The 27,549-nt window shown below is 38.6% G+C and overlaps 1 protein-coding gene across 1 annotated transcript in view; it reads right to left on the bottom strand.

Annotated features, from left to right (window-relative positions):
* LRRC69 (leucine rich repeat containing 69) overlaps window positions 1-24,001 on the bottom strand; it is a 58,278-nt gene extending 34,277 nt beyond the window's left edge. The window contains exons 1-3 of the mRNA XM_036264314.1: window positions 23,934-24,001; window positions 18,761-18,946; window positions 129-255 (exon numbers count right to left, since the gene is read on the bottom strand). Coding sequence (XP_036120207.1) covers window positions 129-255; window positions 18,761-18,943 — 310 coding nt within the window. The 5' untranslated portion in view covers window positions 18,944-18,946; window positions 23,934-24,001. The remainder of the gene's footprint in view (window positions 1-128; window positions 256-18,760; window positions 18,947-23,933) is intronic.
* Window positions 24,002-27,549: the final 3,548 nt, after the last annotated feature.

Below are 27,549 nucleotides of genomic sequence, written 5' to 3'. Positions count from 1 at the left end.
TAGTTTGTAAATATCTCCCCCAAAAAAGCAAAATGTGCAAATTCCTTTTTCATTTAGTTCCAAATTATTAAACATGATGAGGGCATTGATTTTGATGCCATAACACTGCTTTTCTTTGACTAACTTACCACATGCTCCAGATGCAAATCTCTGAATTCTATTTCCAAATAAATGCATTTTCTTCAGGGATGTAAGGAATTTTAATTCTTTTGGAACTTCTTCTAAAAGGTTGTTCCCCAGATTTAGTACTGTCAACTGCAAACATATAGAGATTTAATGGACTCATACATTAACTACCTTCAAATGAGAAAAAAGAAAAGAAATAATTAAGCTCCTTTGCTGAGACTCATGTAATCTAAGAACACTTCATTGTGATCATAAACAATTATTTCACATATACCTAAAGTGATCTTTATAAATAAAGGTCATTTTAGTTCATTTTCAAACACTTCATGTTCATTAAAGCACAATTTAATTTCCATTTAAAGCATTTATTAAAATTGTATTACAAACCATCCCAAGAGTATTTTAAAATACAATCGATGATTCATGTATAACTTATTTGAGCAACTCAAGAATATCCTAGCATTGTGACCCATAGACTCAAAACTATTAAAAAATCAGCAAACGAGCTAATTTCCTGAAATCAGAAATACAGTCAAAGATCTGAGGTCCTCCTGTCATACTACTCTCAAATGAGCTATTTCATAAAGACCAATAAGACTTCCCTATTACATGCATGCAACCAAAGTGGGCAGAGGACTTAAACATCGCCCTGTGTGATCACAAAATACATGAGAAACTGAGACAGTCCAGTCAGCCTGGACAAGTGGAATAGAGAAACTGAGACAAACAGCTGAACAAACTAATAGAGCAATTTACAGCCGATACAGAAGGCCCCCTCCCTAGGAATAACATCTAGGCCTCCGTTGCATTTCAGCTCCAGACCCAGAAAAGCAGCAAAACCAGGTGGGTGACACCAGGATCAGCTGCAATGACTAACAACCCCCTGTCCTGACACTGACAATCAGTGAGGACCATGACCCTGAAGGAGCACACCTAGAAAACTGATGAATATTCTGCTGAAACCCTCCCCTGAGACCTCCCCTAAGATTCCCACCTGCAAGAAAGAAATAAAAGCTTCAAGACAAAGGACCCAGCACATGCTCTCCTTCCCAGGAGCATGCCCATGCCCCCCCCCCTTTTCCTTCCTCCACAGGCATGCATATTCTAGACTCTAAGGAACCCCACGAGGCTTGACACCAGGGCAGCAATGAATGGGTAATGGCAGTTCATCCCAGGCAAAACCCCTGAAACTGTCCCCAAGGCCCCCTTTCTCTGACTTCTTAGTGAGCCAAAGCAGACCAGCCCAGGCTCACTTCCCCAACCCTTTCTTGTTTCACTGTCCCCAGCTTTAATAAATTCCTCTAAAATTCACCTGGACTCATGTTTTTGAAAAATTTCCTGCATGAAGTCAAGAACCCACCAACTACCGGCCCAGCCCTAGGCAGACCCATCAAGGGCCAGGTCCACTTTCCAGTAACAGCTTCATGAAGAATGTGGAACATGCCAAGGGGCAGCATTTGAACTTAGCAAAATTATTTAAATAAATTCTTCAGGACAGCTGTATTCAGAAGCATTTGGCATTGTGTTAAACACAGAAATTTATTATAATAATTAGAAAATCAAGGTATCGTGAGAGTTTAATGGAAACAAATCCTAAAACACATTATCACTGTAGAAACAAACAAAAATTTCCAGCAAAATTAACCAATTAACATAAAGTCTTTATTCTGTGGCCAACCTTTCCCTGTTTTTCTTTTTTTCTTTATTGTTGAGAGTATTACAGATGTTCCCCCACCCTTTGTCCACGTTGTCCCAGTTCCTGCCCCATCGGCCTTCACCGCCCTATTGTCTGTGTCCATGGGCCATGCATATATGCATATAAATGCTTTGGTTAATATTTTCCTGACCCCCTCCACTGTTCCCTCTGAGATTTCATCAGTCTCTTTCAAAAGTGGCTGTGAATTTTTAAATCTTTGAAAAAAAATGAGTAAAAATCAATAAGAAAACAAATAGGTTTAAAATTTGAAAGCCAAGTTGAAGTGTCAACATATATGTGTGAAGAACCTACAGATCTCTAGTACCATTTATCTCATTTTATCAAACGGTCTTCTGCTGGGACTAAAAGATTTTAGTTAGCATTTTGTAATATGTACTATTCGCCAGGCACTTTATTATTTTGTCTCTAATCTTTAAAACAGCCCTGAGAAGTAAATGCTACTATCTTCAGTTTAAAAACAGAAAAGGAGACTTGAGAACTAGAGTGAGTTGTGTATCAGATGGTCTCCAAAGCCTATGCTTTGCCTTCTGCACAATTCTGACTAATGAGTGTGCAAACCAATAGAACTACTATATTTAAAATGAGAATTCCATCTTGACTGGTGCAGCTCAGTTGTTTGAGCATCGTCCCATGTTCACTTCCAGGTTAGGGCACATGCCTGGGATGTGTGCTCAATCCCCAGTAGGGGGCACGCAGGAGGCAGCCAATTGATATTTCTCTGTCATGATGTTTCTCTCTCTCTCTCTCTCCCTCTCCTTTCTTCTCTCTGAAATCAATAAAAACATATTTTTTTAAATTATTTTTATTAATTTATTTTTGTTACAGATGTTTCTCCTTTTCCCCCCATTGACACTCTCCTTCCAATCCCCCCACCCCACCCCCAGCTTTGTTGTCTATGTCCATTGGTTATGCATACATGCGTGTAAGTTCTGTGGTTTATCTCTTCCCTACCCACCACACCTCCTCTTCTGAGGTTTGTTAGTCTGTACCCTACTTCTATGTCTCTGGGTCTATTTTGTTCATCAGTTTGTTTTGTTCATTATATTCCACAAATAAGTGAGATCATGTAATATTTGTCTTTCTCTTCTTGGCTTGTTTTGCTTAGGATAATACTCTCAAGGTCCCTCCATGTCGTCTCAAAGAATAAGAGATCTTTCTTTCTTACTGCTGCATAATATTCCATTGTGTATAGGTACCACAGCTTTAAAAACATATTTTTAAAAATAAAATTTTTAATGAGAATTCCATATATTGCATACAAGACAATTTTATTGTATGTGTATATATGAATGTATTATGTGTATATACACTTATATATGATCATTCTTTTTTTATTAATTAGAGAGAGAGAGAAGCATCAATGTGAGAGAGAAACATCGATCAGTCACCTTCCACATGCTCTCTGACCAGGGATCAAACCCACCATTTTTTAATGGATTAGTGGATGCTCCAGCCAACAGCCACAACTACCAGGGCTATATGATCATTCTGAGTAATAGAAAATCCTTTCTATAGGCAGCAAATTATTGTAGCTAGTGAGTGTAGAAGTTAGGAATAGAGGACATAGAGTGAAGCCATGTTATTTCATTATAGATTATAGCCTGGACTTCAGATCCCTTTTCTGTAAAATCAAGGATATTGTGAGGTGCACATGAGGCAATGTGTAAGGTGGCTTTGCACATATTAAATACTATTTAAGTGTTAATATTATCATTTGTAAATCAATCACCTTTCTTTTCAAACTTTTTGTCCTCTTCTCTTCTACTATTCAAAGATTGCTACTCATTAAACCTAGATTTTATGATCCAAAGGCATCAACAGACACTGAGATGCTTATCACATATCCAAGATGTAAGAGGAAACATATCTATTTCACGGCAGGGCACAGATAGGTTATAACTTAGAGGTATAAATGCGTCAATGCAATCAAATAAATTACATCAAATTTAGGAAGAGTTGGGATAGAGAGCCACTATTTAGGGCAAGTATACAAAGATGTAGAAAAGGCTACAAGGAGGTAGAAAACATTTAGGAAATATTGGGTAAAGAAATTACTCATCAGCTGATTATTTGGGCAGCTGTTTATATATAATCTAACAGGACTGAATAAAGGGAATATAAATGATAGCACATCTCATTCTTTGCATTCTTCAGCTATGTAATGCTATGATTAGACAACAATTATCACTAGAATTAGAGTGATTGCAATGAGATATAGGTAAAAAAGTTGAATCTAAAGGAATTTTGAGGATAGAATTTGTTGACTTATTGAATTTAGTTGGAGAGAAAGTTCTAGTTGATTTCAAAGTCAGGCTACCAGAGGATTACCAGAATGATGGGTGCATTACCCAAAGTGCAGATGGGAAAAACAGACCTGGTTTGTCCATTGACATTTTCCAGTTTTAGACTTTGAATTTAAAGTGACAACATCACATTCACTTGAGATGTCTTTTGAGACCAAAGCAACAAGATGCAATTTTTACAGGCATCCCTGCATTTAAGTTAAGAAAATAATTCAGTTGTGTAAATCTAAGATGTGTATCGCCTTGACTGTTAATAGTAGTTTTTGTTGTCACCAACAAAATTAATTATGCATCAAAAATATGCCCTGCAGATTAAAGAGCACATGCCATGTTAGGCTGCATTAATATAAGTGCAGTCATCTGCCTGAGGGAGATTCTGTGTTCTCACCAGCATCTACACCATGAGACCACATTCCCTGTCTCACCGAAGGCACCATGTTTTAAGAGAGAGGTATTTACAAAAATTAGAGAATGACCAGGATGGTGAGGGGTGTGAAAAGTATGTCCTGAGGGGATTGGTTTAGGAAGAATTGAATAAATTGAATATGATAGCAATCTTCAAAATTTTGAAAGATTGTTATGTGGGAGAAAGGAGAGGAGATAAAACTATTTTTATGATTGCTGTGGGAAAAATTGGGTAGACATTTCAGAGAGCCTAAAGAGAAAAATAGATAAATAAAAAGTCCTAACAAGGAAAAAAAACTACCTATTACTGTGTCATGGGGAAGATATATAATTGTCCATTTGCATTTCATAGGATGCACTAGGTGACTCATGAACATTCATTTTTCTCTGGGTCAAGGGTCCATGAGAAACCATTTAGTAGCAATGGTGCCTTTTAATCTATGGCAACATGCCAGTTGCAAGAAAAAAAAAAAGAGTTACACCCTGAAAATACCAGCATAATGTCATTCTATATACAATGATTGAAGTAATGTAAGTTTTAAATTTACCAAGTCGTTGTCTCTTATCGGACTAAAGTCTTCCCTCAGGGACTGCCCACAACCATAGAGAGTGTTAACATGAAACACTGTTGTGCTTTTTCCGGATACTTGCTATTTCTGAAAGTCTTGTGAGTAAAACATCATTGAGAGTAGCCTTGAAAAGGCATCCTGGTGTCTCAGTTCAAACATCACCTCTTCCGAGAGACCTTCCCTAGTGACTTAGTCTAGCCCCAAGTTACTTTCCATTCCATTATCCTGTTTTCTTTCCTTTATATGTAGCACTTAGCACTAACAGAAATTATTTGTGTACTTATTTGTTGTCTGTCTCATTTCCTAACATATGAGCTCTACGAGAGAGGGAATCTTATGTGTCTTTTTTTACTGTCGTATTCAGAATAGTACCAGGCACATAGTAGACATGTAATAAATGCCTGAATCAATAAACCATTTAGATTGGGCCTTGAGGTATTTCTCAAAGGTAACTCATTCTTTGCTATGGTGTCTCTGGACCTTTCTCTATAGTGATGTAAACTAGCTGAAGCTCTGACATGGCCACAGAGTATAATCACCTGGTCCTTAAGATATCTTTATGAATTTGAAGGTCATCAATGATTTTTTTTTTAGTTGTCCTATTCTATCAAGAATAACCCCACTTCCATTTCCTTCATCTTAGTTTTAACTTTGAAATCCTTTATATTTTGAGGTTATCAGCTGAACCCTTTTCACCTTCTGCATGTCATATTCTTGGCCGTGGAGCTCCTAATTTTACATTTTCTAGCCAAAGGGCCATGTAGTTAATGTGTCACCTGAAGAAAGTGCCATTCCTTGGGTCATAAATCAATTTTATATCATCTTGGGAGCTAAGTTGAATCAGAAAACAAACTGTAACTGTCAGCTATAATTAAGCAGTAATGATTACTGCCCAAGATTGATCTTCAAAAATACATTTCATCAAATCTCTTACATCTTCCTCTTCTCAGCAGGTGGCTTTGTTCCGCATTTCATTGAAAGACAGACCCAGTCAGTCAGGAATTCCCTCAATCTTTCCATCACCAAGTTGATCCAATGGTCTCTTCTGCACACACCGTTTCGACCTTCCTTTTCACTCTCCGGATGAAAGTTCCACATGTACTTTGGATACTACCCATCTCATCTTCTAGGGTTTTGATTCTGCAATTACCCATCTCCTTATATCAGTAGTTTCTCATTCTCTACAGAATTATTTCCATCAGTGTATAATGGGTTGATAATAATATGAATATCATAATATTTTAGGGAGAAACAAACCCTCCAGCTGTCTCCTAATTTTCTAGTGTCTCTTAATAGCAAAAGTTCTTAAAATAATTGTCTTTTAGTCATTGTCTTTGCTTTCTCACATTTTCTCGACAGCACACTTCAAACAGACGTTCCTTTCCAACACTTCACTCCTGTTGTCAAGGTCACTAATGATGTTCACATTGATAATTCCAATGGTTATTTTTATGCTTTCATTTTACTTAGCTTTTCTCTAGAATTTGATCCACAGTTACCTTTTTAAATAGCTTTCTTCTCTTTTCTCTTGGCTTCTCTTTGACTATGTATCTTGGAGAGCCTGGGTCATAGAATTTTGTAATTAATTGTATCTGTGCTATCAGGAGAAACCCATAAGGGTGTGAAGGAAGCAGAGCAGAGCAGAGCAAGGAAATAATCTAGACAAAGATGTCGTCCAACCCATCATCATCTCCCACCCGGATCACTGCAGTCATGCCTTCGTGTTATCTTTGTGGTCACCTCTTGCTCCACCTGAAGACTATTCTTTTTTTTTTATCCTCCCCCGAGGACATTTTTCCATTCTTTTATTCAGATAGAGTGGGAGGGAGGGAGAGAGAGAGAGAGAGAAACATCGACGTGAAAGGGACACATCGAGTGGCTGCCACCCACACGACGCAACCAGAGCTGGGGACAAACTGCAACCGAGGTACATGCCCTCAGTGGGAACCGAACCTGGGTCTCTAGGGACCACAGGCCGACGCTCTAACTGCTAAGCCAAACCAGCCAGGGCTGAAGACTATTCTTTATACACCTGCCAGAGTCCTCCTGTTATAATTGTTCAAAACTCTACACTTGCCCTGGCCTGGTAATGCAGTTGTTTGGAGCATCATCCTCTGCAACAAAAGGTTGTGAGTTTGATTCCTGGTCAGGTGAGGGTTAAAAAGAAAAAGAAACAACTCTACAGTTATTTCTCATTGTACTTAGAATAACATCCTCACTCCTTACCCTGGTTTATAAAACAATACATAGCCCAGCCTGTGGGGCTCAGTGGTTGAGCATCGACCCATGCACCAAGAGGTCTCCAGTTCGATTCCCGGTCAGGGCACATGCCCAGGTTGTGGGCCCGATCCCCAGTGGGGGACATGCAGGAGGCAGCCAATCGATGTTCTCTCGTATCAATATTTCTAGCTCTCTTTTTCTCTCTCTTCCTCTCTCTCTAAAAATTAATAAAGAAAAAAAATTTTAAAATAAAATAATGCATAATATGACCCAGGTATACCTTTCCAAACTCATTTTTTGTTGGTTTCCCTTTACCATTTAAGGTCAGACACAGCAGCCACATTTCTCCTCAACCACACCAAGAATGTTCCTGCTTTGAGGTCCCTATTTTGGCTATTTATTTTTCTTATTGTTACTCAGATCTCAGTTTAAATATCAATTTCTAAGGTAGCTTCCTTGATCAAACAATCTCTATCTATCTACTCATTTTAAAAATTATGTACAGAGTACTTAGTGCTTTCTGCTATTGTTCATTCTGTTTTATTTGAATTTATTGGGGTGACAGTGTTTCTCAAACCATACAGATTCAAGTGTACAACTCAACAAATCATTGTCTGCACACTGCATCATGCACCCATCACCCAAAGCAAAGTCTCTATTTTTTTTAATCCTCACTTTATCCTCACCCGAGGACATTTTTCCATTTTTTGTACAGATAGAGTGGGAGGGAGAGAGAGAGATAAAATCGAAGTGAAAGGGACACATCGAGTGGCTGCCACCCGCACGACCAACCAGGGCCGGGGACAAACTGCAACCGAGGTACATACCCTTAGCGGGAACCGAACCTGGGTCTCTCCGGACCGCAGGCCGACACTCTAACCGCTGAGCCAAACCGGCCAGGGCTCAAAGCAAAGTCTCTTTGTGTCCCTATTTATCCCCACTTTGCCCACCTCTACCAAACCCCACTTCCTTTCCCTCTGTCACCACACTGTTGTCTGTGTCTGTGTGTTTTATACATTTTTTTAAAATCCCTTCACCTTTGTTCATCCAGCCTTCCAACCCCTCTCCCCTCCAAGAGCTGTAAGTCAGTTCCATGTACCCAAGCCTCTGTTTCTATTTTGTTCATCAGTTCATTTTGTTCATTAGATTCCAAATTTAAGTGAAATTATATGGTATTCGTTTGACTGGCTTATTTCACTTTGCATAATAATCTCCAGGTCCATCCATCTGTCACAAAGGGTAAAATGTCCTTCTTTTTTTTTTTACAACTATGTAGTATTCCATTGTGTAAACATACCACAGCCTTTTTTATCCACTCATCTATTAATAGGCACTTGGACTGTTTCCAGATCTTGGCTGTTGTAAATAGCACTGCAATGAACATAGGGGTGTATATATTCTTTCAAATTAGTGTTTTGGGCTTCTTCAGATATATTCCTAGAAGTAGAATCACTGGGTCAAAAAGCAGCTCCATTTTTAATTTTTGGAGGAAACTCCATATTGGTTTCCTCAGTGGCTGCACCAGTCTCATTACCACCAAGAGTGCACAAGCGTTCATTTTTCTCCACATCCTCACCAACACTTATTGATTGTTGATTTATTGATGATAGCCATTCTGACAGGTATGAGATAATAATATCTCATTGTGGTTTTAATTTGCATCTCTCTGATGATTAGTGATGTTGAGCATTTTTTCATGTCTACTGGCCATCTGTATGTCTTCTTTGGAGAAATTTCTACTAAGATTCTTTGCCCATTTTTTTAATTGAGTTGTTTGTCTTCTTGGTGTTGAGTTTTATAAGTTCTTTATAAATTTTGGAAATTAACCCTTTATCAGATATATCATTGGCAAATAAGTTTTCCCATTCAGTGGGTTTCCTTTTGATTTTGTTGGTGGTTTCTTTTGCTATGCAAAAGATTTGTAGTTTGATGTAGTCCCATTTGTTTATTTTCCCCTTTGTTTTCCTTGCCTGAGGAGACATATCAGTAAAGTATTGCTATGAGAAATGTCTGAGATTTTACTGCCTATGTTTTCTTCTAGGATTTTTATGGTCTTGTGACTTACATTTAAGTCTTTAATCTGTTTTGAGTTTATTCTTGTGTATGGTGTAAGTTGGTGGTCTAGTTTTATTTTATTCCTTATTGAATTGTTCAGCTACTCATGCATTCATTGGTTTGATTATTGCTTTGTCACTGTTACTATATGTAAGTGCTACTATTCACTTCTTTATATTCAGCACCTAGAACTAGTGGCTCATATCAGGTAGGCATACAATGCATATTTTTAAATGAATGTTGACTCACCTACTTCCTTAAAGATGGTTATGTATGCATTTTTTACTGTATTACTTTTTCCTGATTTGTTTGTGGATATATTTCTAAGCATCAAAAAATAAATAAATAAAACACTTTATAGTCAATTTTGTTTATATCTTGTGATTTTATTTGCTGTGCCATAATATCAAATTACTGTATTATCTTCATGTATCTGTGCCATATACTTAGATTCTATAAGACACAATGCCAAAAACAAACTCCCATGAGAACTTAGGCCACAGCATACAAAATGAGCATTATACAGTCTGTGCCCTCAAAAATACCTGAAAATCATTTATGGTGTGGGAAATCACAAGTGATATTTCTTGTTATTTATTTACTTTAAAAATGCATATTGCAATTGACAAAAATAAAAAATTGGCAACGATTAAAATAATAGATAGAGGCATCTTTTTGTTGGAGACTGTGTGTCTTCATGCTTTTGCACATCTTTAAGCAAAGGTACCTACTGACTTTGTTCTGGACTCATTTTCAAGGATACTTATGCAGCTGATAGCCTTGAAAATTAGAGATAGTGTCTCCCTCTGGAGCAAAGGAGGGCATGGATGGTTGCTGCTCATTTTAAGACTCAGTTTTCCCTGGCCAGTGTAGCTCAGTGGTCGGGCATCAACTCATGCACCAAGAGGTCGTCAGTTCAATTCTGGTCAGGGCACATGCCTGGGTTTCAGGCTCAATCCCCAGTGGGAGATATGCAGAAGGTGGCCAATCGATGTTCTCTCTCATCAATGTTTCTATCTCTCTCTCCCTCTCTCATCTTCTCTCTCTAAAATCAATAAAGAACAATAATTTTTTTAAAAAGACCCAGGTTCCCCCTGGCCGGTGTGGCTCCGCTGGTTGGAGTGTTGTCCTATATCGAAAGATGGTTGGTTCCATTCCTGGTCAGAGCACATACTCCAGTTGCAGGTTCGATCCTTAGTTGGTGAATGTACGGGAGGCAACTGATTGATGTTTCTCTCTCATATCAATGTCTCTTTCTCTCTCTCAAATCAATAAAACAATAAATAAATAAAAGGCTCAGGTTTCCTAAACTCGTGGATCTTTTTCTGTTACACAACCCACTGCTTATCCAGGTATCATCTGACTCTCTGCCTTACTGGTACAAAAATAACAATATTCTGGGTACTACTGTTGCTATGGGTAATAAACTGTTCTTTGCCTCTTTTCAAGGGGCCTCATGCTTTCTACCATCATCTGTGAAATGGTGGCAGGTTAACTGTTATTCTGCAAGTTGGGTCCAGTCTCAGACCTTCAACAGTCCCCAGAATTCTTGTATTCCTCACCAGAAGAACAGAGATTTTGTTGGATTCTTAGCACTGGTCAACTGCTATACATTTTTTTTACCAAATTTAAGCAAAAGAATGAAATCTTACTTCCTATGTGAAAAAGATTGCACACAGTCACTGTGGTGGGCAGATAATGGCCCCCCAAAGATGCCCACATCCTAATCCCCATAATCTGTGAATATGTTAGGTTACCTGTCAAAGGGTAATCAAGCGTGCAGATGGAATTAAAGTTGGCGGTTATTTAACCTTGACATGGGAAGATTATCCTGGATTATCTGGGTGAGCTCATTGTAATTATGAGGGCCTTAAATGTGCAAGAGAACATCAGAGTGATGTGATTTGAGAAATAGTATACCAGTTATTGCTGGCTTACAGATGAAAGGGCAAGCTAGAAGCCAGGGGATGGGGAGGCCTCTGTAAACTGGACAAAGGAAAATAGATTCTTCCCTCAAGAAACATAGCTTTGCTGACACCTTGATTTTTACGTAGGTGAAACCCATTTCTGATATCTGATCTCCAGAACTGACGATAATAAATTTGTGTTGTTTTAAGCCACTATGTTTGTGGTAATTGGTTGCAGTGGCAACAGGAAACTAATACAGTCACACATTCTGGATTAAGCTTCTTATGTAAGAATGGCTGCATGAATATAAACATGTCTCAGAGATACTGCGTGTTTGGTTCCAGACCACATAATAAAAATCGCAATTGAGTGAGTTGTAATCTTTTTGCTAGTGCAGGGTCTTGCCTTCAATTTGTAAAAAAAAAAAATACACCACCTGTGAAGTGCAATAAAGCAAAGTACAAAAAACAAGACACGTCTGTATATTTTAACTTCACCTTGACAAGAGTCGAAGGCCTCCAAGACGTATGGTCCTTCGTTTTCAGGACAATGAAATCTCAGAGGAAAGTATGTGTGGAAGCAAAACCTTTTCCATGAATTCTAAGGATGAAGAATTTCATTGTAAATAAATCTGTGTACTTTATATTAATTTAAATCATGAACACACATTCATACCAAATACCATGTGATATTTACATATAAATGTAACTTGCCTAAATTTTCTTCTTATTAATTTTTCTTGTATTATATAAACTTATTTATGTGTCAAAACTTCCATGATTCCTTTTCTTTTACCCTTTAATGAAAAAATTCTGGAGTATGGAGTTGGAAATGAACTCTGAATGGTAAATTATGTTTAGGAGTGACAGAAAAGACTATTTGTATCTCAGAAGGTACATTTTGATTTTAAATCAAAGAAAAAAAATATCATGTTTTAGGGAACAATCCTGTATAATTGGCTTATCAGAGGATCCAGGAGGATCTTTCTAACTCCTCTTTCGTGCAGTACTGCCTACGTCTCACCAATCCATCATTAGTAGGACAGGTGCATATAGGGCAGATCTTCCCTACCCTACCGTACCTTCTCAGTAGTTTTGTTACCGCAAAGGGGACCCGGTTCTTGGCGGGTCTGCCTAGGGCTGGGCCAGTAGCATGTGGGTTCTTGACTTTGTGTGGGAAAAGTTTCACAAGATGCATTCAGGTGAATTTTAGAGGATGTTTATTAAAGCTGGGGTCAGTGAAACAAGAAAGGGCTGAGGAAGTGAGCCTAGGCTGGTCTGCTTTGGCTCACTAAGAAGTCAGAGAAAAGGGGGCCTTGGGGACAGGTTCAGGGGATTTGTCTGGGATGAACTGCCACTGCCCATTGCTGCCCTGGTTGCAAGCTTCATGGGGTCCCCTAGAGCCCAGGAGATGCATGTCAGTGGGGGCACGGGCATGCTCCTGGGGAGAGCGTGTGCTGAGTCCTTTGTCTTGAGGCTTTTCTTTCTCTTTTGCAGGCAGGAATCTTAGGGGAGGTCTTAGGAGAGGGTGTCACAGAACCTTCTTCTGTGTTCTAGGTGTGCTCCTTCAGGGTCGTGGTCCTCACTGGTTGTCAGTGTCAGGACAGGGGGCTGTTAGTCACAGCAGCTGTTCCTGGTGTCACCCACCTGGTTTTGCTGTTTTTCTGGGTCTGGAGCTGAAATGTAACTGAGGCCTAGATGTTATTTCTAGGGAGGTGACCTGTATCTGCTGTAAATTGCTCTGTCAGTGTGTTCAGCTGTCTCAGTTTCCATTCCCCTTGTCCTGGTTACTGGCCTGTTTCAAAGCATCCTTCTTTTTTACTTGCATGACACTGTATACTTGCTATGGCTGATTATTATCTTCTGCTTTGTGTTATACTGATTCATATAAATATTAGGTGGAAATTCTGTAATGACAGGGTCTCTGTGATTCTCTAAGATTCATAGAATGGTGTCTGGAATATAATAGTTGCTCAGTAATCAGTTGAATGCTATTGATTAGAACATTTCTGTAAACTAATGGTTCAAACTGTGGAATACTCATTATGATTCCACTTTTTTTTTCAAAATAAAGTATTTTTAGAGCTTAGTCAGCTCCAAACTGCCCAGTTTGATTCACTTCCTTCTAATGAGTTATTTGTTGTTTTCTTATTCTAGCCATCAACTCATTCTTAATAACCCTATATTTGATTCAATGTAGTGCCTATCATACGTACATCTCAAACTTGGACCAGGCAACTTTTCCTAATGTTTAATTATGCTTTGCTTATAGCTATTAATTTCCACTAGAAAATTATATGCTATTTATTACATCTTTTAATTATTTACTTGATTTTTAAAATGATATCTGTGACTAACTTGGATTAAAAAACATTTTCTTCAAGTGTAAAATATACCCAGATCAAACGTCCACTTTTATCTGTAAGTCCTCTGAACTAAATCATGGTTTGATGATACCATTTTGAAACAAACTATTCGATTATTTGCCTATAACATGCATAAATACATTAGAGGTAGTATGTGAAATATTAATCTTAAATTTCTTAAGGACTGAATATTCCCATTTGGTATACCTACATAGTACATAATATAGTGTTAGGTTCCACACACTATTTAATAAAAATAAGTAAAGCAAGTTAATGAAAAAAGTAATAAGGCTTTCTGTTTTTATAATTTGCAGGTGTGTAGCCACGCTGCATGGGGAAAGGCAGCATTGTGGCTCACTCTGCTAATTCCTATAAATGCCTTTTTGTTTTTCAGAAATCTGTGCCATCTTTGACCACAGTTCAATACGATGCCAAATGCTTCTGAATACAGCTATCCTGAAAGAATTTATTTAAATAATTTTGCTAAATTCAAACTATTATTTAAATTTGCACTCACTTCTTTTTTAATTTATTTTATTTTTTTGATACGTACCCCTAGCAGAAACCAAACCCGGGACTCTTTGGTCCACAGGCCGATGCTCCAACCACTGAGCCAAATGGGCCAGGGCTACAGTCACTTCTTTTTTTTTTTTAATATCCTTACCTGAGGACATTTTTCCATTTTTTGTTCAGGTAGGGTGGAAGGGAGAGAGAGGAAGAGAGAGAGACAGAGAGAGAGAAACATCGACGTGAAGAGAACACGTCGAATGGCTGCCACCTGCACAACCAACCAGGGCCAGGGACAAACTGCAACCGAGGTACGCGCCCTTAGCGGGAACTGAACCCGGGTCTCCATGGACCACAGGCCGATGCTCTAACCACTGAGCCAAACCGGCCAGGGCTGCAGTCACTTCTTAGTACATAAAGTCAGATTTCTCAAAACAATTTCATTGAAGATTCCAACATTCAGCAGAGCATCTACTCTACAGTGATCCCTGCGACTTCTAAGCACTTATGCACTTAGAGCCCAAAGATAAGTCCAGTAACATAGAATTGGTACTTCCTATTCATTCAACATAAGAAGGAATCTCTTGCCCTGGCCGGTTTGGCTCAGCGGTTAGAGCGCCGGCCTGCGGTCCGGAGAGACCCGGGTTCGGTTCCCGCTAAGGGCATGTACTTCGGTTGCAGTTTGTCCCCGGCCCTGGTTGGTTGTGCGGGTGGCAGCCACTCGATGTGTCCCTTTCACGTCTATGTTTCTCTCTCTCTCTCTCTCCCTCCCACTCTATCTGTACAAAAAATGGAAAAATATCCTTGGGTGAGGATAAAAAAAAAAAGAAGGAATCTCTGATTGGTATTCATAGTTAAAAGCATTAACAAGGCATGCTTTTTAACATCCTATCAGAATCTTCTTAAAGAAAGACAAAAATGAGGCAAGGACAGAATTCCAAATGATCAAAAACAGGAAATTACACACAAACAAGCATTCGATTAAAATGTAAACCCTTATATATTTGGAAGCACTGAGCATTTAGATGTTTGAGGGCAGGAGCTAAATTTTTCTGAAAAACCAGTATGGTTCGGCATTCTATGCAAGGTAGGTCATGCTGACAGCAACCTTAGGAGTACAAATGATGAGGCCTATATTACAGGCCAAATGCATTCACCATAAATTGTAGGACATTAACTAATTGTCTTTTCATATCATTAGAAGTGATCGTAATTTTCTAGAGTCGCATTAGTCAAATTAGCAAAGAAATAAAGAAGCTGCAGGCTCTGTATTCTCTAAAGAACCTCCTCCCCTTCATTTATCATTGTTACTAGTTACACCATATGGGTAATACTAATCATAATAACAACATTAATTTAATGAAAAGTCCCTACATGCCAGGCATTGAGCTTTATATATATTAACATTTAATTTAATCCCCAAACATCAAGACAGGGACTGCGTTTTTCTTTCACACCTGTATCCTCAGAATCACCATAGACACAAAAAGATTAATTTGTTAAAAGAATGGATATGTAAACAAATGAAAGGCAGGGATAACCATATAGTGTTCAAATCTGCCATAATAAGGAAACACAGTTTTGGGTTTTGTTGGTTTTTTTGTTTTGTTTTGTTTTGTTTTTTGTGCTATAAACTGAACACCACACCCTTGTAAATTTCACAGTAAATGTATAGAACATTAGAAAAAAAAAATAGAGTTGAAAGTAACCTCAAAAAATCTCATGTTATAGATGTAGTCCCTGGTTTAGTGACCTTGAAAAGTGACTTAACCTATTCCTGAACCATAAAATGTATTAATAATATGAGGATAATAATTCATGAAAATAAACAGAGTTCCTAGCATGGTACCTGGCTCTCACTAAATGGTTGATGTTGCTTTTCTATTTGATACCATTTTATGAGTGTGGAAATGTAAAAGTATCACTTTTGTTTTAAGAACTTAAAAAATATCAAGACAATAGTAATGGTGCATTCTGTGCAAAATATGGACAAAAGCAGCATACTGAGACCAACTGGACTTCCTATGATGACAAAATAAGAATTAATCCCAAAGGCAAGTACAGTATAGACAAAAAAATAAAATAAAAGTGGTAGAGAGATAGTTTCAGTCATCATTAATAAAGGGTATGGCCTGTAGCAACACAAGAACTAACTTTTTAAGGTATTTTAGAGAAAACTGTTAGAATAAGTATTATGATCTTTTAACTATGACATATAAATCACCAAGTTATAAAGACCACAAAGACACTTTGTGGCAGAGCCCATTCATCAACACTTTAGCCAAATGTCACAACATGCCCTGCCCACTTTCTCTGCTTTATTTTTCTCTTGGGCACTAATCACTACCTCGCATCCTATTTGTTTTGCTTATTTGTTTCTTCTATCTCTTCTGACTAGAACTCCATGGAGAGAGGGATTTTCATGTTTTGTTTGTCGATGGGGCACCAGCTCCTAGTGCCTAGAAGGCAAATGGTGCTGAATCTTATGTTTGCACTCAGTAAACGAAGGCGGAATTGAGGCCCAATGAGATTGAGTGTCTTATATTTCGCTGGTAAGGAGCTAACCCAGTTAAGGTGTCCAGGACTCCTGCTTCGCATTCGGGGCTCTTTGCAGGAACCTTCTCTCTTCTCAGACCTTCACCTGCCCTTTTATTGGCAACTGTGATGATGACTGAGCAGTATTTCTCAACTGTGTAAATAATCTATGTTCATCTTTTGAGTGTTTCTAGCACACTTTATTCAAGCTGCTTCTAGAACTCCCATTGGAAAGGGGAAAAAGATTTTATTTTTTCAAAATTCCACAAACCTTGGAGATTATATGTGAGAAAAATTACTAGTTCATGAACAGCTAAACATGATGCCATTAGCCTGAATCTGCCTTACATAGAGAGCTGGCTCAGCTCTTTTAAAGAAGAAATCAATTCAACAAATCATCAAACAAGTGTTGGTGAGGGTGTGGAAAAAAAGGGACTCTAGTACACTGCTGGTGGGAATGCAGAGTGGTGAAGCCACTGTGGAAAACACCAATCAGAAAGAATATATGTACCTCCATTTTTATAACAGCACTATTTACAATAGCTAAGATCTGGAAACAGCCCAAATGTCCATCAGTAGATGAATGAATAAAAAAGTTGTGGTACAGCCCGGCTGGTGTGGCTTGGTGTTTGAGCGTTGACCCATGCACCAAGAGGTCACTGGTTCGATTCCCAGTCAGGGCATATGCCCAGGTTGTGGGCCAAATTCCCATTGGGGGACATATAGGGGGAAGTCAATCAATGTTCTCTCCATCAATGTTTCTATTTCTCTCTCCCTTTCCCTTCATCTCTTTCTCTCTAAAATCAAGAAAAATAAAAAAATAATAATTTTTTTTAAAAAAGCTGTGGTACATATACACAATGGAGTACTATGCAGCTGTAAGAAGGAAAGATCTCTTATCCTTTGAGACGACATGGAGGGACCTGGAAATTATTATCCTAAGTGAAACAAGCCAAGCAGAGAAAGACAAATATTACATGATCTCGCTTATTTGTGGAATATAATGAACATAACAGTCTGAGGAATTGGGTAGACCCAGATACATGGAAGTAGGGTACAGATTGACAACCCTCAGAAGAGGAGGTTGTGGGGGGAGGGAAGAGATAAACCACAGAACTTATATGCATGTATGCATAACCGATGGACACAGACAACAAAGACGAGGACAGGGTGGGGAGGATGAGGAGGAGGGTGTCAATGGGGAAAAAAAGGAGAAACATCTCTAACAAAAATAAATCAATAAAAAAAAAAGAAGAAGAAATCATACCCTACTTTTAACAATAAATTTAGCCCTGGCTGGTTTGGCTCAGTGTTTAGAGCATTGGCCCATGGACCAAGGATCTCATGTTCCATTCCAGTCAAGAGCACATACCTGGGTTGCAGGTTTGATCCCTGGCCCCAGTCAGGGTTGTGCAGGAGGCAACCAATTGATGTGTCTTTTTCACATTGATGTTTCTCTCTCCCTCCCTCCCTCCCTTCCACTCTCTCTAAAAATCAATGGGAAAATATCCTCAGGCGAGGATTAACAACAACAACAAATGAATTTAACTGATTTAAAACTACTTCAAGAGAAATAAATGTCCCCTGCTTCTCATTTCCTGCCAACATTCCATTTCAAAGTTCAGCCTGCTGTGGGAAACTAAAAAAGGAAGCCCCTTTTTATACCCGAAATGCCTCTTCATTCCACATGCAAAAGCTTCAGGATAGTCCCCAGGATGAACAGCATTTCAGGGATCCTCAAACCCACTTCCACATTGAGCCCTCAAGGCAGGCAAGCAAATATAGACTCCCAAGCCTTTCCAGAAGAGTCTCCAGAAAGATGAGTATGGCAGAGACCTAATCCTCTGATTCCAATGTGGGTCAAAGAGAACATGAGTAAACTGAAACATCTTCTTCCCCAACCATGTGTGATTCCCTAAGGAAGAAAGCCTGCTGATGCTCTCTAACAAGCATCCACAGCAAGTCAAGAAGCTGAATCTCCACAGATCAAAGCCTATTGTGCCCTCACCTCTTTTCCATCCTTAGTCTAGAAAGATAAACTATTCCTCACCTGGGTCAAGGTGCTTATCTCTGGGCACACATTTGGGATTAGATTATTCTGAAGGTCTAGAATCTTCAGGCCAGGCAGCTTTCCTAATGTTGAAGGCATCTTTGTCATCTTCTTCCCATTCAAGGTAACAATCTTAGTGCTTTTACCACCCTTTAATGCTCTTACTAACAACTGTTCAGCCATGGGCTTGGAAGAGAAATAGAAGAAAAAGAAGGTAAACACTAGGGATTAAGTTCCTTATTATGCATCTTTAGAACCTCTAATTGCAGAATTGCTGTCATGGAAACAAAAGCATTCTGAGACCTACCATGTTGAAGGCAGGAGGCATAAGATAGATTCCAGAGTAAGAGGTAGGGAGGGGAAATAGCTGAGGTAGGTTGGGCTGGAAATGTACAAGATGAGACTAGAATATCTTATGCCAGAGATATGGAAGTTATTGAAGACTAGTAAGATCACATCAAAAGAACATAGAAGCCAACTTATAAGGACTCCCACTGGTCTAAAATCAGAAAATCTAGAATCAGAAATAATAATTGAGAGTGAACGATGCACGAACACCTAAGGTTTCATAATGCTATTTTTTAAATAAAAAAAACCTCATTGATTATATCGGGACTTGCTAGGGAACCAATTCATAAGTCTGAAAATTAATAAAGGAAAAAATGAAGCATTTATTTTGCTTTTCGGTATACAGTGCATTTTAGTATAACCTAATAGTTTAAAAAGTTCTTATTCACAGATTAATTGAAGGTAATAAATGAGTAAGGAAACACAGATTTAGAAAAATCACCATTTTAGCAAATTCTGATAAAATAATGGGATCTATGCAATTATAATTGGATGCTAAAAGTATCAGGTGATTAGCACACAGTTGTCTGGGTCTATGTGCTATATATATATGGGTTGTTTTGTTATTAATTCCTCCACCTTCTTTCATCCAGTTCCTCAACACTGCTCCTGTCTGACAGCTGTCAGTCTGTTCCATGTATCCATGCCTCCGTTTCTATTTTGTTCAACAGTTTATTTTATTGGATTCCATATATAAGTGAGATCATATGGCATTTGTCTTTCTCTGATTGGCTTATTTCAGTTAGCATAATACGCTCCAGGTCCCAAGTGGGGTGTGGGTAGGTGGAGGTGGGCAACAGGGTAAATGGGAATGGAAAGACTTGCTTTAGGCAGCAGGTGCAGATGCAGTGTGCAGATGATGTTTTGTTGAGTTGTGCAGTTGAAACCTGTGTGGTTTGGTGTACCAATCACCCCCAAAAATTTAGTACATAAATAAATAAATAATCAAATAAATAAATGTATCGGGTGAGTGGTTAATGAAAAACTTTATAAGAAAGCAACTGTCAAAGTCCTAAAGAAGAATCATTAAATTTATAAAGGGTATTATAATGAACATCAACATCATAACAGTAAAACAAGAGGTGATTAATAATGACTTCCAGTGGCTAGTATAAAATTATTTCTCAGCGATTTAATCACTGCTCTTTGTCTTATAACTTCCAATACTATTTTCTAACTTACTCTGATAATGTTTTACTTTCCTAAGAGCATTTATGCTGTTACTATCTAAGCAAAGTGAGCATAAGGGTTTGCTTTAAAAAAATATCTCACGGCCCTGGCCGGTTTGGCTCAACGGTTAGAGCGTCGGCCTGCGGTCCTGAGAGACCCGGGTTCGGTTACCGCTAAGGGCACGTACTTCGGTTGCAGTTTGTCCCCGGCCCTGGTTGGTTGTGCGGGTGGCAGCCACTCGATGTGTTCCTTTCACATCGATGTCTCTCTCTCTCTCTCTGTTCTTCTCTCTCCCTCCCACTCTACCTGAACAAAAAAAATGGAAAAATGTCCTCGGGTGAGGATTAAAAAAAAAAATATCTCACGGACACTCATCTCCTCTAAAGTAACTCTGTGTGGCCAGTCTCTCAGCTGATACTATCCAAACAGTAGTATAGTAAAACCTTAATATAATGGACTATTTTGGGCAAGGGAGTGTCCATTAAAGCCAAAAGTGTTTTATATAATAAAGTAGGTTTTCTAAATGCTATGTTAAAACATTAACAAATTAATTTACCTGTTTTTACTTATGCAGTCATGTTTGTGTAATTAAAATTAAGCATGTAGCCTGGCCACTGTGGCTCATTAGATTGAGTGTTGCCTCATGGTCTGAGAAGTCCTACTTTGATTCCTGGTCAGGGCACGTGCCCGGGTTTTGGGCTCGATCCCCTGTAGGGGCTGTGAAGGGGCAACCAATTGATGTCTCTCTCTCACATAGATGTTTCCCCCTCCTTCCCTCTCATTCTATGTAAAATTCAATGGAAAAATATCCTTGGATGAGGATAAAAAAAAAAGTGAGAATCACAAAAGTTAAAAACATTGAGTGACTCCTTGTCAGGCACTGTCCAAGATACCTAGCATACAAATATGAATACACCATAGTCATTCCTTCCAGGGAGCTTAGAGTCTAGAGGGAAGTAAGAAATATAAACAGGTCATTCACTCTTTGAATATTTTTTCAAGTTTTACTGGGATATAAGTGATATATAAGATTGTATTAGTTTAAGGTGTACAACATAAAGATTTGATATATATAGATGTTATAAAATGATTACAATAATCAAATATTTATTAAGTAGCCATTACATGTTAGGCACCATTATAGGGCTAATGTACTGATAATGAATAAGAAAGATTAGGTCACTTCTCTCATGAAGACATTTCAATGCAATAAATGTTAATTTAAATAAGTACAGGTAGCAAAGAACTTGATTTGTTGGTTCAAGGAAGATTTCCTGCTGTTGACTAAAATAGTTATATAATAGGTTAAAAATTAACCAGTTAATAAAATAAATGTAAGAAAAAAAACATTTAATAAAACAGACAATGAAAAAAATTGTTCAGGCATAAAATACATGGGTCAATGGGGAATATAATTAATTCTAGTGCATAGGTTTAAAGAATGGAGCGATAGGAGGTGATGCCGGAGAGGGGCACGGGACCAATTATGAATCTTTCTTAAATGTCATAATGAGATTGTGCTTCATCCTGCAGGACTGAGCCACTGGGAAGCTTAGGTTAGGAAGATAGTAGTTGGATCTGCGTTTCTGGCCATTCACTTTAGCAACATGAAGAAAGGTTTAAGGGAGGAAGACAAGAGACAGGAAAAGCGATTAGGAGGTTTCTGTACTATCCTAGGTGAGAGAGAAAATGGAATGGAAAGAAAATGATAGGGTATAACATGGGTACAATTGTGCCTAGAACCTGATCTCATAAGTACATTAGATGGGATGAACCACAATTTAAGATACGAAGTATGGGAATAAGAGTTGGGGAGTACTTGGCAGGGTAAGGCTGTGGCACTGGCTCGGACTTATGAACACATAAGAAACCTAGGCAGAGAAATACAGAAAAGGAGGTGGGTTTTCTACTTCACACTTGAGTTTTGACCCGCTTCTTAAACACACTCACTACACATGCCCAGCTGAAAGGTTGCTGAGCTCTCTGCTGTACTGGTTAATCTCATGGAATGTCAGCATCCACAAGCTTTCTCAGCAACCAGAAATCAATTTGACAGAGTGTTTGGGGAAAATTTAAAAAAAAAAAATTTGAGACAGCACCATCTGTAAAATCAGCACAGAACTAGGAACCTTAAATCAAATATTAATCCAGAGCAACTGACTACTTACTTATGTAAACTTAAACAAGTCAGTCACACTGAGTAGATTTCTCTTCTCACCCATAACAAGATAAAATACCAAACTATTGCCCTGGCCTGTTTGGCTCAGCGGTTAGAGCGTCGGCCTGCGGTCCGGAGAGACCCGGGTTCGGTTCCCGCTAAGGGCATGTATCTCGGTTGCAGTTTGTCCCTGGCCCTGGTTGGTCGTGCGGGTGGCAGCCACTCGATGTGTCCCTTTCACGTCGATGTTTCTCTCTCTCTTCCTCTCTCTCCCTCCCACTTTATCTGTACAAAAAAAATGGAAAAATGTCCTTGGGTGAGGATGAAAAAAAAAAAAAAACAAACAAACTATTCCACTGAGATTGTGGGAAATATCTAACTAATGATTATAAACTACGTAACACCCTAGAATCTCAAGGACTTCAAAGTAAAATCAATTTGACTAACAGAGAGGGCCTATTCCATATTAACAATCGATAATACAAAGTCTAATTACGGACAGAATAGAAGGAGCAGAGAGAAACAGAAAGAGGACTGTACGAGAGAATGCCCAGCAAGACTGGGGCTTGGGAAATGGGCGTTCCTGGCCTGGACACGATTGGAAGTCAACAGGCAGGAAGGAGTGGTGGGAAGGAACAGAGCCAGTGCCCTGCCTAACGCCGCGGCCACCGCTCAGCCCTTGGTAAATGCTGCCAAGAGAAAATCTTGGCCCAGTGTTGACCGTTCCAATTTTTTTGAAAAGCTAGAAATACGGCTTTTAAGGGAAATCTTCCCTTTTTTTTTCTTTTTTTTTTTTATCCTCACCCGAGGATATTTTTCCATTTTTTGTACAGATGGAGTGGGAGGGAGAGAGAGGAAGGAGAGAGAGAGAGAAACATCGACGTGAAGGGACACATCGAGTGGCTGCCACCCGCACGACCAACCAGGGCCGGGGACAAACTGCAACCGAACTACGTGCCCTTAGCGGGAACCGAACCCGGGTCTCTCCAGACCACAGGCCGGCGCTCTAACCGCTGAGCCAAACTGGCCAGGGCAAATCTTTCCATTCTTAAATGCTACCAACTAACTGACCTCCCCCACCCCTTTAAATCACTAAACAGTCCAAATAAAATACACCTCTGGGCCACTTTCAGCCCTCTGGTTTGGAAGTTCTAGTGTGGAGTGAGGAAAAGATGGTCAAGGGTAACAACCTGAAGGAGTCAGAGGAAGAGACAGCCCAGAACAGAGACTAAGGAGTAGGAACCAGCAAGGAGTAGTGTTATGAAAAGTAAGAGAATTTCAAGGGGTAAGCAGTCTACTGTTAATTGCAGCAGAAACTCCCAGTAAGACAAGGACAAGTAAGTGGTCACTGGTACTACTTTTAGAAGCAGTTTTGTTGGATTGGGGGAGGCTAAAATACAGTTGTTGGTTGAAGAATATATATATTTCAAAACCACAAGGTTAAGTGAATAGAATGTCTGGATAATCCCCCTTCCCCCATCGTTGTTCCCCCCACACCTGCTACTGGCTCTTGGTTGGTAGAGGCCAGAAATGCTGCTGAACATCTTATAATCACACGACAGCCCCCACAACAAAGAATTATCCAGCTCAAAATGTCAGTGGTGTCACTGCGGAGAAACACTCTGATGTGGGTGTATAAAGCCTTTCTGATTTCAGAAGGAAAATGCCTGTTTCAAAAACAGCAATGTAAAACAAGGTCATTATTTTTCCTCATCAAACTTATGCATTCAGGGTTCTCATTAATCCTCGTGTTGATACTTTGTTAATATTATAAACATAAATAGGAGTTTCCTTCTATCAAGACCAGGGTGATATAGATAAGAAAAATCAGGAGATTCTGTGTCATCCCTGTTCAGAGAATGGATATATTCAGCAAACTTGTAGAAAGCAGTGATTGTTTCAGTCATTCTGATTACACTGAAATAAGACAAATATAAACTTCATGGCAAGTATATTAACAAGGTTTTAAAATATATTTTTAGTCTGTACACTTATTTTAGAGGACCTTTATATCTTATAGATTCATTAAAATCAGATTGTCCTCATTGACACATGAAGATAAATTAACCATAACACACTATCAGAAGAAAAAAAGACAGTGCTCTGGAGTTCCATTCCCCAATAGACCAAAGACTTCAGAATTCATCCAAGAACAAGGTAAATCGGAAAGCAGCCCTTTTATGAACAAGCACTACTGTCAGTATCTCTATTCCTATTCGTCCATAGTATATGACAATTCCTCAGTCATATACTATCCTCTCAACTGATCTTAAGACTGGCAACAAACATTGATTAAGCACTTAATATACAGGCCAGAAATGTATTTAGACTAGGGGAAAATAATAGCAATAATAAAAAAAAACAATAACCTAAATGCACGCTTGTAATTAGCTGTTAGTCACTAGAAACACGCCTGAACTGGGGAACCTAACCCAGCCCAGGTGGCAGGACCCGGTAGCCTGCCAAGGTAGGTGCTATTTCGGCTGAAGGCAGGACAGTAGGCTAGATGAAGCAGGTTGGGTGAAACATTCAGCTTTGAGGCCTTCAAGTAGGAGGGAAAAACAAGGGGTGAAGGACAAGAACTTTGTTTGCTTCCTAAATCTTACCTTGAACAAATAATTATAAATGCCATGAATTCTATTTTTCTACAAGATGGAGAGAGGCTACTTTTTTTTACAGTACCTGAAAATGCTATTTACTTTTTTAAAAATGAATTTATTAATTTATTTTTGTTACAGATGTTTCTCCTTTTTTACCCCATTGATACCCTCCTCCCCATCCCCCCCACCCCATCCCCGGCTTTGGTGTCCATGTCCATCGGTTATGCGTACATGCGTATAAGTTCTGTGGTTTATCTCTTCCCTCCCCCCACTACTCCCTCTTCTGAGGGTTGTCAGTCTGTACACTACTTCCATGTATCTGGGTCTACCCAATTCCTCAGACTGTTATGTCCATTATATTCCACAAATAAGTGAGATCATGTAGTGAGAGAGGCTATTTCAAACAAGACTTAAAAAGTAGAAGAATCGATTATGTTCAACACACTAGACAGGAAGAAAAAACTTATATGTTCAATAAAAGTAAAAACAGTATGAAATTGCTAATTATCAGAAAAACAACTGATGTGCTCCTTTAGCTAGTTCATGACAACCTGTACACCAAGACACATTAACAAACGTGTGCCAGCTTCATCTGCACAAACGTCCTTCTTACTGCTTCACATTCTCACTCACTAATTATTCCTCTTTTCTTCTTTAACATCCACCAGTCTGAGAATATTTCAATTCACATACCCGAAATCAACCTTCATTATTCTAAAAGAAACCAAATTCCAACCTGATTTCTAAGAGCCATGCCTTAAATGGCTATTATTTTACTACCCCCTCATTCTGTTTGGGGCATATTTATTCCAAATCTTTTAAATGCAAGAATATGTTATTATATTATTTTCAATTGCATGTGAGGACATTATAAAGGCTGGATAAAATTCTAAGAGTTTCCTCGCCCTGGCCAATTTGGTTCAGTGGTTAGAGCATCAGCCTGTGGTCCAGAGACCCGGGTACAGTTCCCACTAAGGGCACGTACCTTGGTTGCAGTTTGTCCCTGGCCCCGGTTGGGGTCATGTGGGTGGCAACCACTGGATGTGTCTCTCTCACATGGATGCTTCTCTCTCTCTCTCTCTCTCTCTCTCTCTCTCTCTCTCTCTCTTTCCTCTCTCTCCTTCCCACTCTATCTGAACAAAATATGAAAAAATGTCCTTGGGTGAGGATAAAAACAAAAAAGAGTTATCTCTATTTCTATATTCTAAAATTGTTCATGAATAACAATTTAAACAAATGTTTAATTAATCTTTTATTTTTCTTTTGGCAAACAGATATGAACAAAACTCTATTGCTCACTATAGTGATACACACTCTTTTTTGCTTTACACAATTTGTAAACATATTTAAGTGGATAAAATTCTTAGCTTAGCACATATTCCAGAACTCTGACACACTTTCTGAGTTAAAACAAAAGAAGCTTATGAAACTTCCATTAGACTATCATTATACAGCTAACTACATTAGTTTATCTGCTTTTAAATTAACATCTGCCATTTTTTAAAGACTTCAATTTTACTTTAGAGCTAAAATGATTTTTAGCTGAAGTTTTATGGAAGAACAGAAGCTAATCATACAAATATTGTTCATAACCATATCAACCATTTAAAAATTTTAAATAAAAATAAAAAAATAAACCTATAATCAAGAAAATGCTTCTTGTCTTGTTAGAAAAACAAGTATCAAGTTATTTTCCAATGCTCTAAATATAGATGAAATTTATAATAACAAGGTTTCATGATACCTTCTTTTATTTCTTAATGCTTATCTTTTCATTTTAAAGTAACAGATTATTTCAAAATAAAAGCAAGGTATCAATATTTTATAATTTCATTATTTTATAAATTTCAGACCCCAAAGAAAACTCAGATCATGAATTGCACAACAGGCAGCCTTCAGAACATATTTTGTTTGAATGGCTTTTGATCTCTTGAAACGGAGTATCTTCATGTAGTACCTACTTGCTCTAGTTGGCCAGCTTCCCACCCCATCAAGATAGTGACACCCCATTTTTTATATGTAAACCCGATATTGCAAAAAATTACTTGCATTCATAAAGCAGAAATTCAAATATTATAAACTTCATGCTAAATGTTACTAGTTATTTTTAACAAGGAAAAAATAGATCCAACCAAAAAGTTCTCATTTTCATAATACTTCTTTACTTATCAAATTATCAGACTCATCTGTATATATGAGTACTATCTTCTTAGAAGCAATACTGTTATGTGTAACCTGAAATCTGAGCTAAACAATTCACACCAAAAAGTATTATATACTGATTTTTACTATACAGTCTTGGCTCCTAAAGGGTGGCTTTTCAACCCAGCCGGTGTGGTTCAGTGGTTGAGCATCGACCCATGCACCAAGAGGTCGCCAGTTCGATTCCTGGTCAGGGCACGTGCCCAGGTTGTGGGCCAAACCCCCAGTGGGGGGGCACACAGGAGGCAGCTAATCGATGTTCTCTCTCGTCGATGTTTCTCTCTCTCTCCCTCTCCCTTCCTCTTTCTCAA

Source organism: Molossus molossus, unplaced genomic scaffold, assembly GCF_014108415.1.
Source record: "Molossus molossus isolate mMolMol1 unplaced genomic scaffold, mMolMol1.p scaffold_m16_p_16, whole genome shotgun sequence".
In the NCBI taxonomy this organism is placed as follows: domain Eukaryota; kingdom Metazoa; phylum Chordata; class Mammalia; order Chiroptera; family Molossidae; genus Molossus; species Molossus molossus.
The sequence above is the reverse complement of the archived record's forward strand: the minus strand, read 5'-3'. Positions and strand labels throughout refer to the sequence as shown.